The sequence below is a fragment of the Phycodurus eques genome, chromosome 5 (assembly GCF_024500275.1).
Source record: "Phycodurus eques isolate BA_2022a chromosome 5, UOR_Pequ_1.1, whole genome shotgun sequence".
Lineage (NCBI taxonomy): Eukaryota > Metazoa > Chordata > Actinopteri > Syngnathiformes > Syngnathidae > Phycodurus > Phycodurus eques.
The window spans coordinates 717,913-735,916 of record NC_084529.1 but is presented as its reverse complement, the minus strand read 5'-3'; the positions used below and the strand labels follow the sequence as shown (position 1 = coordinate 735,916).

The 18,004-nt window shown below is 45.2% G+C and overlaps 1 protein-coding gene across 1 annotated transcript in view; it reads left to right on the top strand.

Annotated features, from left to right (window-relative positions):
* Positions 1-1,535: 1,535 nt before the first annotated feature.
* Positions 1,536-18,004, top strand: part of abtb2b (ankyrin repeat and BTB (POZ) domain containing 2b) — a 40,599-nt gene continuing 24,130 nt past the window's right edge. Inside the window, exon 1 of the mRNA XM_061676595.1 lies at positions 1,536-2,805. Coding sequence (XP_061532579.1) covers positions 1,911-2,805 — 895 coding nt within the window. The 5' untranslated portion in view covers positions 1,536-1,910. The remainder of the gene's footprint in view (positions 2,806-18,004) is intronic.

Here is an 18,004-nt window from a genome sequence, read left to right as displayed (position 1 = left end):
TAACCAGTCGGCACGGTGCTCGCCTGCACTTGTTACTGTTTGTTGCCTCGGTGTTTAAGAATTGAGCAACTTAAACGTACACGTCACCGACGCGTGAGTCTTAGCTCATTGCGGATCTCTATAGCAACCGCATGCATAAAAACAAATGACATCATGTTCAGGGCCAGCAGCAAGTCGTGTGTTTGGCGACGTTTAATCGTTTCTTATGGAATTGTTGCACCCCGTGTCAACAACGCTCTGGGCGATGGTCTCCTTTGATGTTTTCCTCGGGGTTTATAGCCGCGTGACACGACGTAAGCGATGTCCTGGCCGCAGTTCCGTGCGATCTGGATGAAGCAAGTGCTAACCCTCTTGCGATGCTCTCTGAGGCTTCTCCATTTCCTCTCACCTCATCACGGCCTTGGACTCCAGCAGAAAACAACCGTTTCATACTCACGTCTTGTTTTTTGTCTTCGAGAATTTCAATGTGCTAAAGTCGTGTTACGCCGCACCCAGCGACGTACAGTACAGAAACAAAGTGGCCTTTGTCATCTCAAATTGTAGTCATAGCATCATGCACATTTCGAACGCTCCGCCCAACTCCGTCCCGATGGAGGCGCACTGTGCTTGCGAGAGTTGGAAACACACTGGCCTTCTTTCACCTCATTTCATGGCACGTGACCTGACAAAACACACTTCAAACTCACGTTTTCCAGGCAGAACCTACGAGTTGAACCTCCACTGAACGAAGTATGCAGTTCCCTGAGGAATCCACACCTAGGCAGACTCATTCTTCGATAGCCTCTTCAGAGTTACGTTTACTAGCCGTTTAAAACCCGCATTGAATTATGTACATCGAAAAATAAATAGCGCTTTAGATCCTTACAAAGGCTTCCAAGAATCACTGTTTTCTCAAAGACACTAAGGATCAGACGTCGTTGCTTTGCAAGTCTCAAGTCTTTGGCCTCGAGTCGCGTCCCAAGTCCAGTCGCGGGTCCTACACTTTGAGTTTCCGGTCCTTTCGAGTCATTTTACCAACAAAATAAAAATCGATTTGAATATAAATAATAGTCTTATTTTATGAAGCTGTATATATTATTATATAGTCCATTTCTACCCATCCATTTTCCTCACCGCTTGTCCACGCTGGAGCCTATCCCAGACAACTGGCTTCAAAACTGACTGATAGCCGGTTTTCACTGACTTTTTCCTCAGTTTATTTCTGAAGTGACATTCGACACAAATCGAAATTGGCATCCAGCAGTACTGCAATTAGCAACTTTATCAAGTATAGGGCTCGAATATATTTTTGGCTTGGTCAAAGAGCAATGATGAATACACGAGAAAAAAATGATGGATTGGTGTTCTCTTTTCAATAATCAAGAGTATTTTTCTGCAACTGATGTTGAAAACTGCATTTTACTAGTCTCCAAACATTTCTAGTGAGGCAATTCCAAACACAAATGTCCCGATTGGTCCTTGACCTACTTCCGCGTTGTCAGTCTCCTTTAGCTCCGCCTCCATCACCCGCGAGCGTCTTGTCGAGTCTCTCGCTCACTCGCACGCTCGGCACCCAGGACGCAGGCGACGTGAGCTAACTGGTGACTTTGCCGCAGTTGTTCAACAGCAAAAGACCTGTGTTTTGGCACAGTTTTCGCAAGACCGCGCTTTGGAGTAACAAACGACAACAACAGCAGCAACAGCGAGAAAGCACTTGGGCGCCGGTGGTCGGAGGAAAGCAAGTTGCCCGGGAGAAGGAGAAAGGTGAGTCGGGACCTGCGACTCGCCGACCGCCGCGTGAGGAATGGCCCGAGTCCGTCACGTGTGATCGCCGAGTACGAGCGGAACTTTGCCGACAAATGGTGTCGGCCGGGAGTTCGGAGGTCGTCTAGCAGAAGATAGGAAGAGAGAGAAGAGTTCCTCGCGTCGTCATGGCCGCTGCGGGTAACGTCCGCGTGAAAACCCTGGAGGACTTGACGTTGGACTCGGGCTACGGAGCCGGAGACTCGTGCAAATCCCTCAGCCTGTCCTCGTCCAAGTCGAACTCCCAGGCCTTCACGGCGACCCCTCACCGGGGCAACTGGTGGTACTACTCCGGCTCCATGAACAGCAGAAACAACAGCTGGGACACGGTCAACACGGTCCTCCCCGAGGACCCGGAGGACCTGTTCTCCAAATGTCCCCGCTTGCCCGAGCTGGAGGAGTTCCCCTGGAGCGAGGACGAGGTGGCCCGGATAGCGGGCCGCGTGGCCGAGAGGGGCGAAGGCGGCGCCGCCTTCGCCGCCTTCGCCCCGGGGGCCGTGCGGCGGCTGTCGGCTCTGCTCCGCAAGGCTCTCGTCCGGATCTCCAGGGAGGCTCAGCGGCTGAGCGTCGTGCACTGCCGCTGCACGCGCTTCGAGGTGCAGAGCGCCACGAGGCTGGTGCTCAGCTGGGCCCTGGCCGACTACTGCGTCTCCGCCACGGTCAAGGCCATCTCCATGTACAGCATGAGCGCCGGGGAGATGTTGCGCAAGGGCAAGTCGGCCCGCTGCGACCTGGCCTTCTCCGTCGGCCGCTTCTTCCGCTGGATGGTGGACACTCGCGTATCCGTGCGCATCCACGACTACGCCGCGATATGCCTGACCGCCTGCATGGAGGCTCTGGCGGAGGAGATCGCGGCCCGGGTGCTGATGTCCGAGCGGGGCCACCCGGAACCGGGGCCGGACTGGGGCTGCACGTGCGCCCCGGTGAGCGCCGAGGCCTTGGACGGGGTGGTGAACAACGACGCGGAGCTGTGGGGGGTCCTGCAGCACTACGAGCACATCATCTGCGGGAAGAACGCGAACGGTACGTGCATCGAATGGCAGCCTTCCGACGTCCACCTCGCGTTTTCCTCTCACGCGGTCACCACTTCACCAGTTTGCTTGACACAATTGGGAAGTGGCGTAGAACAAAGGAAAAGGGTTTTTGGAGTCCTTCGGCTGCGGTTTGGGAGTGGACACGGGCCTTTTGTCGCTTCACACCCCTTTTCGCGTCCATTTGCTGTGCTTCGGGGTCTCTCGATGGCGGCGCTGGAAAGGAAAGAAATGGGCACAAAACAAAACAATCAAATTGCTTCCAATAGTCGGGTTCAAAGTCAAACTGTCGGCTTAATGTGTTTTTCAGGAACATTCTGACGTCGTTAACTGTCGCACAAGTGGAAAAATATCATCTTATGCTTGAGACTACTTTAAAAAAATATATATATGTATAACTGCTCTTCTTTTGATGACATACACACGATTGCAACAGGTTGACTCCTTAACTCTCATGCAAGTGTAAAAAGAAGTCATATCATTTAAAATATAGCAAATTGTACAATGTAGATTCCAGCCTTTTTTTTTATTTTTTATTTTTTTTAATTTTTTTTACAGTTGATGTATATTGTATAACGTTGCTGTAGTTTCCACTGAGCAGCCAAACAGATGCTTGATTTTTGATGATTTTTTTTTTTTTTTTTTTTTTTACAACAAAAGAGATGTTTGGAATTTTAAGGAATCGCCGCACTATTTATTGATTTATTTTTATTTGTCATTTTTTTATCAATTCCACTCGGTTGTCTTTTGTGGGTGCTTTGGGTAACTCAGTGTCGTGGATTTATAGCCTTTCTTTCTGGCCTCGGTAGGGCAGAGCTTTTTTTTTTTTTTTTTTAAATGCAAAACAATGGCCTTTTGTAGTACGATCGCGCGGCTTAGCCTAACATAAAGGCAGTAAAACAAATGCCGGGGAAGCCGGACACACGGGCTAAGTACGCTCGCACACAGCGCCGAGAGGGGGATGGAAATTCACTTGACCCAGCTGATTTTGCAGAGCTGCAATTAGAAGCCAGGCTTGGAAAATGAGAGGAGGGAGGAAGGAGGGCAACACTGCCCACGCTCTCGTTTCCCGATCGATTGTAAATAAACGATCATCTCCCGGTACACGGTCGTGCACAACAAACGTCTTATGAATGCACGTGTGTTCCGTTATTCATGCCCGCTGTAAGAAATTCAAACCATCAAGTCACACGCTCGGGGTTGGAGCTATTTAATCAGAGAATAAGTTACAGAACAGCATATGAACTGGATTCTGCAGTTAAGCAGATGTATTTTAGTTGGGTTTGGATTGCCCTATTTTGGTTGGTTTGTGAAGTGTAAACGTGTGTGTGTGTGTGTGTGTGTGTGTCCGTCCACATATGTTATAACAACAGACCGTTATTCTGACCACCCCAGCTTTTTATAGGTCCGTGACTGTTTCTTCTAGCCACGTGCCCTTCTTCCACCTGACCGCACGACACCCCACACCCTCGTGGTCCGACCTCAGCCACCCTCTTTCTTCTTCTGCTTGAGCTGATGTCCTCACAACGGTCATTATTTACAAAAGCAAACACCTACTTTTGAATTCATGAATGGGAGGGCAGGCTGCGGATCATTCACTCGGAAGGCCACGTTCAGAAAAATACTCCTCCCTTAGTCTTGATTTCCCTTCCTTTCGCCAACTCTTTCTCAGGCGCAAGCTCACATCTGGAAGTCCTTAAGAAAGCAATGACTTGCAGGGCTCCAATAACAATTCTGAAAACTCCTCTCTTGCTTCTTTTGTGCTTTTTTTCTTTTTTTTTTTTTTTCTTTTTCCCCCCAAGTTCTTTGCTCATACATTCATACATTTCATCTGTTTATTTCCTCGCGTCGACAGAGAGTGCATTAGAGGAACTTGGTCGGGATGTGCCAGGATCGTATTCATTCCTCATGCATGCGCTTGTTGTACACATGTCGACCCTGAACTTGTTTAGACTGCTTTTTATCTGTGTTCAAATGGCTCCACGGCGCAGTTTGAACTCATTGTGCAGCATCATTGTCGAAAAGAATCCATTTGCCGTTCAATTCTCCCCACAAGCATAAACGAGCTCTTTCTGTCCTAGCGGGGCCCGATAGCACGATGCAATGGAAATAGCTTCACTAATGGACAGTGGAAAGGGAGCCATTGATCTTTGTGATCATACAAATGTCTGGTGAACTCTTGATTGGCTGTTAGATTTAAGCAATGATCAAGTTTTGTCATGAATTCAATCCCACAATAGTGCTGTAGTTTATGGAAGATTTAAGGGGGTTTGTTCTAGGTTTCTGAACAGTGCGATAGTTCAAGCTGGATTGTCTAATTGTATGATTATGTGTGTTTCTTATGTACACGACTTGGTCAGAGAAGTACTTTTGTTCATGAAGAAAAAGACGAGACGGGAGTGTTATCCTTTTTCAACAAAATCCTAGAAAGCTTTCCAATATTTGTATACAGTTTAGAGCCAGTCGAGCCGCCTTATTTTGAGCTATTTGCAATTTATATATATATATACACAATATATATATATAAAATAATACAAATAATCATCACAATTATTTTGATTGATATTGAAATTAATGTACCGATTAATGCACGATCATTCATTGGTTGATCGTGACATCACAATAAGTACACGTGATGGCCGACTGGTTTGCACATCTGCCTCACAGTTCTGCGCACCCGGGTCCAAATGTGTGGAGTTTGCATGCTCTCCCTGTGCCTGCGTGGGTTTTCTCCGGGTACTCCGGTTTCCTCCCACATCCCAAAAACGTGCATTGTAGGTTAATTGAAGACTCTCTAAATTGTCCATAAGTATGAATGTGACTGTGAATGGTTGTTTGTTTATAGGATTGGCCGGTGACCAGTTCAGGGCGGACCCTGCCTCTCGCCCGGAGATAGCCGGGCGAGAGGCACGCCTGCGACCCTTGTGACGATAAGCGCTCCAGAAAATGGATGGATGGATTATTCATTGATTTCAAAGCTCAGTATTTACCCGTATTCAACTACCAAAACACACATGCTTGCGGCGAGCAACACGAGTATATTCTATATATACACGTATGCGTGCATGTATATGTACGTATATTTTTTAACACCGGAAATCGTATACACACGCACACCGTGCCGTTGAGCAGATTCATCACTTTTCTTCGATTCTGATGTTTTTAGGATCGCGAGAAGCAAAAAAAATCAAACTCGCGATCAACGTCCGACTAATCGCCCAGCCCTACGATACAACGGGTTAGTTGTAGAGCAACGTGCATTTCAAAAGTGATGTCAACAACTCGCAACTGCAGCACAGTGTCACATGTTGTGCTGCCCTCCGCCTGTGGGAGGCTCAGATGTGTGTGTGTGTGTCGCTGTACAATGAGGCTGGACTTCACTGAAAGAAAGCACTGTATTCATAGCACGCAACATTGACCTGGATAAATAAACTTCGGTTTGGTTCAGTACTAACGAAAAATGTTTCTGGTCCAGATTTTTAAAGGTAGTAAAAAGGCAATGAGTAATGGACTTTGGGCGCAAGATAGCTGTGTGTATGTTGTGCTGCTCAGTATTTTCCAAAGTACGTATTTAGCCGAGGAGGCGGCGTGGGAACCGTGTGGAGAAAGAGGCAGGGAGAACGTCCCAGCACTGTGGTCACACAGATGGGGAAACCAGCACTGTGAAAATACACTGCCCTGCTCTGCACATCTGGTATCAGGATCAGATGCAGTTTGAGAAAACACATCATGGCGACATGGCCACTGTATGAAGCATACATGTCCAACGTGCTTCACTTTTGACAGGACAACAATTGAGTGTTTGCCCGGAGGAACTTTACAGACCGCTTGCAAGTCACCTAACTTTAGTGACTCGAAAGAGGGCACTCCTCCTAAAATACTGCAGTTGATTAGTTTGTCTTTGCGCAGGCTCTGTGTTGCCTATGTTTCTATCTTCAGTGATCTAGCCTCCACCGGCACACTGATGGTGCATGTCGTTGTTAGCTCTGGCTTCTTGTCCGGGCCCAGCTGTGAAAACACACACCCATTGGATTGCTGCTTTGCACGTGTGTTTTATTGTGCTCATGTGTGGGTGTATAAATGTGTTTGTGTGGCTTCAGACTATTCTTGGAAGACAGAGAATGCTTTCACAGATATGACATCACACATGATTTGTTGAGCTATATATGACACAACCAATGACAAGGATTGGGGAAAGTCCCCTTCATTTATCATGAGTTTGGGTCTTTTGTCAAATTAGCTCATCGAGTAACGGCGCAGCGTCAGTGCTCACCCCGTCGTTACTTGCTCCTCTGGTCACTAGGAAATGTCAGTCTTCTTTTTGATGGCGTCACACTCCTTCCAATGCATTTCAGCTGCATGAGTCATGGTTCTCAACATCGTTTACAGTCAATCACTACCGGGACGGAAGGATAAAGCTGACAATGACGGATACAGAAAGGCAATGGACGCAAATAGAGGAACAGAAATAGTGGCAACAGTCTCCAAAGTGTCCTTAGATATACATCTTGATTAAACCCTTCATGACAAATTCTTGGATGGCGGTGAACGGAGTTTTATTCTGTGTAGCCCACACTGGTTTTGGGCTTCCTTTTCTTGTTTAAATTGGAAACTGCGCAGCGAGCGTGCATTACCGCAGCATCCTGGCTACGGCTCTTGAGGCAATCTGTCCAGTACTGTGGAATGGATTTTCAGCCTGGGTAGCTTAATGGGGAAACAAGGAATGGAACCAGACAGTCAGAGGGTGACCCCGGAGAGTGAAGGAGAGAATACTTCGTGCACCTGTCTCGTCCATAATAACTGTGCAAACTAGTGTCGGACGCAGGAAACCGTTAAGTGTCAACGGTTAGGCGTTGTGGCTTTCACAGTGGGCAAAAAGGGTTGCAACGCTTAAGAGAGAGTGCTGCATCCTTTCTGTAATTTCACAGATATAGCCCGTGGAAGCATATCTCGCTTTCTCGCTTAACTTTGAATACAGCTTCACAATGCTGGCTGGGTAGAGCAAGCAGCTGTAGCATGTCAGATATTACGACGTTCCGCTTTGCAGATGTAATTCTCTCACCGTCTGTGTTATATCACAGTATAAAAGCATGCGTTTATCATGCATTCCTTTATGGGGGAGCGCGTGTAGGTCTACTAAGTTTAGGCCAAATCACAAAGAATGATCGGCACAAAAACGGTCCAACAACAAGACAATAATAACTGTCCATTGTTAACGTTGAAAGAAACAAAGAGCAAATCAGTCATGCCATTATGTAACAAAGGATGTTTAGTAACTTAAAACTCAAGGCACAGGAAGGAACCCGTCCTGTTGCAGAAATGGGCAGAATGACCCTTTAACCTCCCACCCAGTCATAAAGTAAAGTAAAGTGCACTCAGTTCTCACCGACATTGGCGTCGCTTCCGAATGCCAATCCAGTTGTTTTCCTCAGAGACGGCTTCGCGCGTGATGATGATCTGTATTTCTTGGATTTAGTGGCTACAATAATCAGATCCACCTTTTTAAACATCATTGCAGATAAAAACAAAATGGCAATACAGTGTTATACCTTGAGTCATTTCTTCGAATAAAACAATAGTTAACGGTATTATTGATCTGAGCTAGCAAGCTTCCCTGCATCAGAATCAGAATCATCTTTATTTGCCAAGTATGTCCAAAACACGCAAGGAATTTGTCATGTGTGCTTCTTTTCCAATGTCAGTTACTGTCAGTGCTGAATCCGTCAACTATATAAACAGATCATTTGATCAGAAGAAGGGGAAGTGATGAGGTTGGGGGTGGCACAGAGTGCGTCGTTTAAGTGGAAACACATTTGTCTGACCGAGAAGTGGATGTAATAACCCCTTGCTGTGCTCTCTGGTGAAATCTGTTGGAGTCATACTGACTCTGCTATATGAAGCTGGGGCGACAGGATGCATTTGAGGGCGAGAGGCAGCAGCGAAACCATATCATTCTCTCCAGGTTGGATTTATGTAGCTACGTGTTTCTCTGTATTTCCTGCGGCCACTCTCAGTGTCCCGTTCTCGAATGAGGTTTATCAGCCAAGTGGCAAAGGTGATTTCTTTCCCAGTTTTCTGTATTTTTTTATTATTATTATCATTTTTTTTGGAAGGTCTTTGGTATAGAGAGCTTTTGTGGCGCCGTCACTCAGAGACTTCTTTGTCCAGTGGAACCAGAGAGGCAGTGTACTAAGGCAGAACAACTTCAATGTGTTGCACTGCTAAAGTAAACACACTCCTCTGTAGCAGCACTGTTCGACACACGGCCCGCTCTTTTCTGATCCAATTACGTACAATAACATTCATTAGCATACGCAACACGTACACACGGGATAGGTACACGCTGAACACGATCACTTTCGATTGCGTTATTTGGATTCCAGATATGAACAAAAATACAGTGGACCCCCGCTAATCGCAAATAGCGGAAACTCACAAATAATTGACGCCATTATAATTGCACTGAAAAAGAAACGCACCTTTTTTTTTTTTTTTTTTTTTTTTTTTTTTTTTTTTTAAAACCCCCCAAAATCGTGAATAAACGAGGATAGACTGCTAATAAATGTTTTCCATGATAAATCGGGGTGGTCCCCCCACCCAAAAAGTATATTAAAAAAAAAAAACATCTGCAGTTGTCGAACTGTATTACATTTTCTGCTAACACATATTAGACAACCTACAGCGACACAACAATGTGAAATGTTCAAATAGTCACATAGGCAAGCATATGGTCGTCGTAAACCGATGGGGAAAACAAACTTTTCCTTCCTCCCTAGCAGTGGAGTAAACAAACTTTGTTCCAGAAATGGACGTTGAAAAGGACACGGTTATCATTATTATTATTATTATTATTATTTTGGGGAGTAGAGATGCCTCGAGACGGTTCATTTATTACACTGTACCTGCTGAGAACTTTGTGGAGTAATTGCAAGTTGTAATAGTAGTTTGTTTACATGAAGATGAAAGGTCATTTCCTCAGCATCTCAAATTGCTTTTCAATTTTCCACATTAAGAAGATTTGGGAATGAGATGCAGGGAGAGAAAAACACAAACAAGCAGAGCAGATAAGTCAAAAGTATTTCCATGTCAACTTCTTGGTAAAGTGCCCATTATTACAAGTTAGCTAAGGTACATTTGTACGTGTGTGTTTGTTAAGTGTGTGTGTTCCATTTATCACTTCCTTTGACATTCAAAGTGTGTGCTTTTACTTGGATGATATCTGATTCTCTTTCACAATATGACATGTAATCTTTTGAAAAGGACGTGTTGTGTGTGTGTGTGTGTATCTGTTTTTCTTTCTGTTTTTTTTTTTTTTTTTTTTTATATACTTATCTTTGCCCGGATCATGGATTTTCCTTTCTTCTCAGCTTGGTCGATCAATGTCTGTTTGAAGGAGGGTCCTCCCTCGGCCCTCATAAAAGGGCGGGCCCAATAATCTTGACTTTCCCAAACATGCCAATAAGTTTGCTTTCTTATTTAGTGACGCGATGCAGGCCGTCCGGCTTTTAAAAGCTGGTTTGCCAGGCCTATTCTTATAACTTGTTTCCGAGTAAATGCCTCATTCACCATAGTCATGAGCACAATAAGAAATATTATGAGAAGTATCATATTGTTGCTTCCAGGAGAACCCAGGGGGATGGATTGAATTCATCGTATCGTCTGCATATGTTTGTGTGTGCGCTAGGGCTGTCAATCGATTATTTAAAAAAAATCTGATTAATCGCACCTTTGAATTTTGACAAATCGCGATTAATCGTAGGCGCTAAACATAGCACACATTGACACATAGTACCACATTTTGCTTTGAGATGGTATTTTCAACTTGTGCTTTGATGAAAAGGGTTCAGCGCTGCACCATATGCAAATGACCTTTTGTTTTCTGTCATCCCATCGCAGCGACTTTGGAAGCAAAATTTGTCGTCGAGCGCACCAGTCCGAGTCTCCTCGCTTATCTTTGCACTGGCGTAGGCGTTGACCTGTTCGCTGACCTTATAGCAACCTGCACCACATTCCAAATATCCGTCCGCCGTTAAGGTAAAGGAGCGTAAGTGGTGTGATTATTCTGAGTTAATACATGATTAATGTGATCATTTTTGGGTGATTAATCATGAGTTGACGGTTTAACTCTGCGCACAGAAGACAAAACACAGTTTTATTTGGACCCCGTCGACATTATGTGTGTCAGTAACAGCACTTCATAACCTGGGCCAAAATAAACATTTATTTTTGGTGGATTTTTGTTGAAGAACCTTTCTGGTACTTGTGCAGTATCGTTAATGTTTGGATGCCGAGTGGTATACACCTATAACCATTTGTCTAGGTAGTATTTATATTTATATTGCCACGCGTCCCGACGGACGGATCCAGTTTGAACCTGTACACATATTTTGACCCGAGCTCAAGGAATTAGAGCTGGATCGCCCTGCATATTTTCTGATGCCAGATATGGCTCAAGGGGACATATGAGGACATTGTAGCTCCCTTTTCTTTAACCATTTTTCCAACAGCGCATTCCATCCTTGAAATGCAACCTTGCGGATCAAACGGATGCAAATTCACTTAAGAAGCTATCAGCGCATTGAGAAGATCTTTATTACAATATTTCTTTCTTATCTGTCGCCTCTTGCTGTACACCCATTTCTATTTCCAATAAACTCACTGAAATGTGTTTCGTTTTGACAATACAACTATCTGTAACGACATGACTAAGCCGTTTGTTGGCCATAATAATAATAATAATAATAATAACAATAACAATGCATTCAACTTACAGTATATAGCGCTTTTCAAGGGACTCACAGCACTTTATAATTGCACGCATTATTTATTAACTCTACAGTCACACCCTAGAGGTGGTAAGCTACTTGTGGAGCCACGGCTGCCATCTGCACCTACGAGAGCCTATAGCCAAACCACATTGGGTTAAAGTAATGCACATTATTTTTCCTGTTGCGTTTGCACACCTGGGCGTTCTAAAATTTCCAAATTCCGCTTGACTTTACCATAATCATGTTCAATGCAAACCATCGTCATCTCTCAGAAACATCACCTGTCGACTCGATTGGCACATAGTAATTAAAAGCACACGGCGGCATTAGACCAAAACCATGAGCAGTAAAACTTGCATGAATTCCGTCGTGGTCAGCGGTGGGAAGGAGCACATTTCGAGCACTTCCATATGGAGCACATGTGTGGGCACAGGACAAACAGACGTGACGACCTCAGGCAAAGAGATGTGGGGATCTCTTTGCTGACGTGCCACCTTTTGTGGACTCCTCGCCGAAAACAATATAAACACTTAGAAAAACATAAGCCGTTGGTAACCAAATGGCGATCATATTTTGGTGAAAGTTAGCAACATCGTACATGTTCGAAGGGAAGTGTGACTTTAAAAATTCCAGACATATACAGTACAGTTGATTTTTTTTTGGTGTGTGTGGATTTTGTGCATTTCTTTAAAATGCTGTTAAGGCGTTGAATTTCATTATCTGGGCTTTTTCTGCTGTGCGTGACTCTTACCTTTCGCGATTGTTTTTATATAGAACATATCTAAGGGCCTTGACCTTGCCTTTTTTTCTTTTGTGACACTGCTCACGTGTGGCCAAGTGTTTGAATTTGTGTGCCTCTCCCCTTGAGCTGTTGTGCTATGACTATTATTTTCATTTACCTTCTAGCTCCCCATTCGCTTGTAGACGGGTGGCGGGAGAAGCTTGAAAAAGTAGTAAATTGGCGATTCAGTATGTGCTGGAATTTCACACAGGAGGCCTGGTTTCTGGGTGTCCAGAGAAACAAAAAAGTCATTTGTCTTGTTGGATTTCTTGTCAAACAGATAAGTAGTTGTGAAGATAGCCCTTTTCTCTTCCCCCCCCCCAGAAGATCATGTCTTATTTTACTCATTGCAATCTGCTACGCTACGCAGTGGGTCTTGTCTATTATCATCTGAGATTCCGTTCCGGTTGTAGTGTGTCTAACGGGAAAGTGCAGAGGAAGTAAGGTGAACGCGCTCCTCAATGCTTTTGCGACCTTTTCCACATTCAAGATAGCCAATGGTCAGCATCAGCATGTTCATTACTATTTAATTCTACATGAGCCACATGAGAGTAGGAATGAAACATAGAAAAAAAAATCCACCCATCTGGCCGGGAGACGCATGTGTGACTGCTTTTCTTGAACATGCATGCTCATTATATCGCAGGTGTTTTACATGAGGTGACATGTACATTACACGTGTGCACTGTCGCTGACCGGACCTTTCGTGCTGTCGATAAGGTGTTCGATTGGAACTAGCTTTGCGTCGACTCGTTTTGAAGGTGAGATTTACAACTTTCTGCTATTAAGCACACCTAACAACAATCCCGTGCTTTGTTAGTCGTCGGCTTTTGGGAAGTTCCCCATTGATTCCATCACAGAAGAAGCTTTCAGATGTCCAACGCAGCTCATTTAGCGTGTGTATGTGTTGGCGGGGTGAAGAGGGCAGATGTGTCAGGAGTGTTTGGCGGTCAGAGGGGAGAGGTCACTCTGGAGGCCATAAATACGATCGCACCCACCAAATTTGTTAACAGAGGCCCCAGGCAAGCTTTGTACAGTATTCACTGGTATTCGCTGGTTCTGCTTTTCAGTTGAAGGGGCTGTTACGATACAACGGGATGCAGGCTGGATCCAGCGTGGGGCAGAGAGAGACCACCAGCCCGTATTTGAAAATATTCATGTATCTCTTTTAGTTGTGATAACATTGAAGCTGTCCTGTTGTCTGAATAGACTTTCGATAGCATCGTGGGCGTCCGCAAACAATAAAATGAGATGGAGACACAGGCTGATAAGTAACAAAGATGGAAAGGAAGCTACACTGTCATTAGACTATCAGCCTTTTGACAGGCCTTTTTCCCGGATGGAGGCAGGCAAGCTCTGTTTCTCCAGCTCAATACCGTGTCTGTTGTTTGTTAACCACAAAGTGTTCTCATCTCCACCTCCATGCTAAGAGCAACAAACATGAATCCAGACCGTTTCTGGTGTCTTGAACCTGTGAAAACCTCCCTCGGATGTCTCTGCTCCCCGTCCAGAATTCTTTTATTTCCTTCCGCGGTGTGCCGTTGTCGTCTCGCAGTTTTGAACGTACGTCTCGAAATGTAATTTTCAGTTCGCACGGAGAGAACACTGCGGCAATGTTTGTTGTAATCTTGTGGACTGTTTTTACACAATATGGAGGAATGTTTTCATCATCAATGACTTAATGAATCCAGGTCAGGCACCTTAGTTCTGCCGGAATCGCAAATCATCCATTTTCTGTTCCCGAAGGTCACTGCAGATTCCAATAATCCGCAGATAGACTCTGCTGCCAATCTACTCTGTACTACAAGTTTTTGTTACAAACAGCGCCCAGAATCAGTTGGGATAGGCTCCGGCACGCCTGCGACCCGAGTGAGGATAAGCAGTACAGAAAATAGATGGAAGGAGGAAAGTTCCAAACAGGCAGCAAATAAACCCAAATAGGCACAGAGCAAAGTTGTAAACCTGCCTTCTGGTTCTTGGCTCGAGTAGACTTCTGCTCATGAAGGCTATAATTACACCAAGCTACAAAGAGAGGTCAGCGATTTGCTGGCTCGTGCAACAAGGTTATGTCTATTCATGCATAGGCGTGTGATTGTGAAATTGCCATTTCAGTCTCCAGATCAAATCTTTTTCCAAACTGTTGTTCCCTCTCTCCTTTCTGTCTTCTCTCCCCTGGCTCTGCCAGGCCTCCGGCGGCCAATGCTCAGCCGTAAGACTTCCGGCACAAGGCCGCGCAGCTGGGGAAGGCATCGTTATCCACAAACGCAGCCCGATTTTAGATATACACTGTCATCTCAGGGTAGCCAACAGTCGGAGAAGAAGCCTGAAAACGCACTTGTCGCTCAATGTGCTGTTTGTGTGGGAGCCATGTGAACGTGAGGTAAAATAGTCCTCTCACACATACACACATTTAAAAAAGCGCCACTCCTTTAAAGGGTTTCTGCGCGGTTGTCTGGTCCCTCTGGGAAGTGTAAGGGTTTGTGTGCTCAAGTGTGTGTGCGTGTGTGTGTGTGGTCAGGATGTGGCTTGCACCTTTCGCTGGCCTTCGTTTACCCCCAGTGCTCATGGCCGTTCGTGCTGAGACTACGTCAAGAGCTCCAAAATATGGCAACTTTTCCATGTTCTGCCTCTTCCCGTGTCCAGCTGTAACAGAGGCATTCTTAAATGGTGTGTGGCCATGATCGATCACCACGTTCTGTACAGGGTGGGCCTTGCTACAATATTTAGTGTATATCTTTGTTCTTGAAAGAGCTTTAGTCTGAGCAATTATTTAACCATTGTGGGTTTGGAGAGCAAAGTGGGAATATCTGTTCAATTCAATTGACATGGGCCTTTTCCCACGTTCAGAAAGAAATGCAGTAACCCAAACTTACACCGCTTTCTCCTCTTTCGAAGGGCAAATGGTTTGACATTCCATCCGATTCTTGAAGAGCTCAACAATTCTGGCTTTATAGTGAAAACAAACATGAAGCGAGAGAAGCACAGAGGGATACAGGTAGCACGGGAGGTGACATATTGTGTCATCTGTTCTCCTTAACGCTTGTTTTCCATCTGCTGATGGAGCATTAAGTGGGTGGGCACACGGTACACTGATGTTCAGACATCGGCACAAACGGGGGCAGATTAAACCCGCATGGGAGTTTTTGCAATGACCTTATCAAGTATTTGAATGACAAACACTGAGTCAAACTTGCCTTTACCGCTTGGAGGGACAAGAGCTGGGAACCCGCAGCAACAAACGCAGTCCTTGTGCAGACAGTCCCCTCCAAAAGTATTGGAACGAATTCCAGCTTTGATTTCATCCCACGAAGGCAACCGCACGCTACTCTTGTTTACATTTAGACGAGCAAAAACAACAGCTTTCATGTATTGTAGTCTTTTACTGGCACTGTCTGCTCAAATGTGTGTCATTTCTTTTTTTTTTTCCTTCTTATTGTTCATTCTGTGGTTGAAAAAATTAGAAGTTACTATTTACTCAGTTCTTGAGTAATTATTTCAGTGTGTACTTTTTCCACTTAAGTAATCTTTTGGAGGACTACCTTGGACTTTTACCCGAGCCACATTATTGTCACGTAACAGTACTCTTACTTGAGTGCAATGTTTGGCTACTCTCCCCGCCTCTGGAGCGGACATCCTCTATTGCTACTCTTACGTTTAAGATCAGCCAGTGTCGTATTTGTTGCACTGGTCTCTTCTATTTTCGTGTAGAGGTGGTGCGGGTCTTGGTCCTGGTTGTGGGCTCAAGAGTTGATCCCCTCGTATAAGAGATGATCTGCTAGTACATCTTGTATTCATTAGGAAACGCGCCTACAATTATAGAATTAGTTTACGGATGTCAGTGTTAAATGTATTAAGCGACCGAGCGATGTTAGGGATTGTGTCACAACACAGAAGGAACTAACTTCAAATTCAAGAATGGCCAATAAAAAACAGAAACATATTGCACTTAATATTTTCCTGGAGGATGCCTTTGGGATTAGCCTTTGAAGTTGGTCATAGTGAAAAATGAAGCGAAACGGACAATGATTTTAGTCAATTCTTTTCCAGAATGAGAGCGCTTAAAGAGGAGGAGGATGCTATTGATGTGGCACAGCTCGAAGCAGGCATCAGGTGCAGGTGGAGATGGGCCTGGCTCAAGTTGGAGGCCGGAACACAAAAAGCAAAGAAATGAGGCAAATTTAATTGTAATCTTCAATTCAGCAAGCAGAGCCCATCAGGCAGAACATTTTTGAGACCCATCTCTAATTGCCAAGTCAGCAGGAAGCCCATTAAAATCCTCATGACACATTTTCACCGGTGGGCACTTCTCTCCTTTGTGTTGTTGTTGTTGTTGTTGTTGTTTCAGTGATAAGTCTTCCTTCTCTTTCATTGTGCTTCACAATCAAGTCCAGAGATTCTCATTTCCGCAGGAAGCTCAATGAGGGAACAGTGATCATTTGACCAGCCTTGTTCCAGATAATGTCTTAAATGCTTTTGCAACCGCTAAGACCACATTTGGATATCTGTGCTGTTGCTCATACAAGTGGCAGAAATCAAGGGTTTTCCCTATGTTAAGTCATTCATCAAATAAAGGACAACTTCACCTCCACCCATTCCGTTTGTATAGTCCCGTATCCTTTTCAGTGTCACAGGGGAGCTGCAGCCTACTGGGCGGAAGGGGGGTTGTTGTTCCGCGGACGGGTTGCCAGTCAATCACAGGGCCGACACGTGCAACTGCAACTTTTAGTGTGCTATTTTAGTATGGGTGCTTTGTGAGACAATAGTGCTTTGTTCAAATGTTAGTGTGTGCGATGAGGTTAAGTAATCAACACGAGTCCCCTATTTTCTCAGAAGAGCCTACCATAAATGGGTTTTGATGTGTGCTGAATGGGCAGCGTGGGGCAAATCTACTTGGAGCACAGTCCCTTTGACGTGTGGAAGCCCCCCCTTGCTTGTGTTGTGTGCGTGTGTGTGCATAGACAAGGTGTGTGAAAGGGTCAGGGGGGTGAGCTCTAAAGCCCCTGGGGTGTCGGATGGGTGTCGGCTGCCGCTGAATGAGGGGACTGGCCTGGGCTGAGAGATGCAAGGAATCCGACACGCCCCGCAGCTCCCATACACGGCCAGGTCACTTTGTCTCGCACACGCGCGCACACGTTGTTTCGAGTCGCGCATTGCTGTCATCGGCCACACCGACACGCGGCTACTTGATTTGTGCATTGAATGACTCCCAGTGACCAGTGCACAAGTGGGGTACCGTTTTAATGTGCGCGTTTGGGTGGTCCGTTTATTGATGGCCGCTTTTGTGCATTCTTACAAAGTCCATCACTGGCGTTGATTTCCAGACAAATTCTCTGGGGTACCCTGCCCACCCTGTCCAACTAACCAGTGTTACGACTCGTCTTCTTTATTACACAGCGCACCATGTTTTTGTGAACAATGGCATGGAGACATTAGATACAGACTGGTCCCATTTGTTATGACGGACAAAAAAGCTTTCTAAACAACGGCTTGTCCATTCAATGTGTGCTGCTGTGGAATAATGCACGCTCACCCCGTGTTTTATTGTGAAATGCGTTTTAGAAGTTAGATGACCAGTGATCTATATATAAATTACAAAGCCCACCAAATCACATTCTTTTAAAGGAACAGTAGTGCTCAATAAT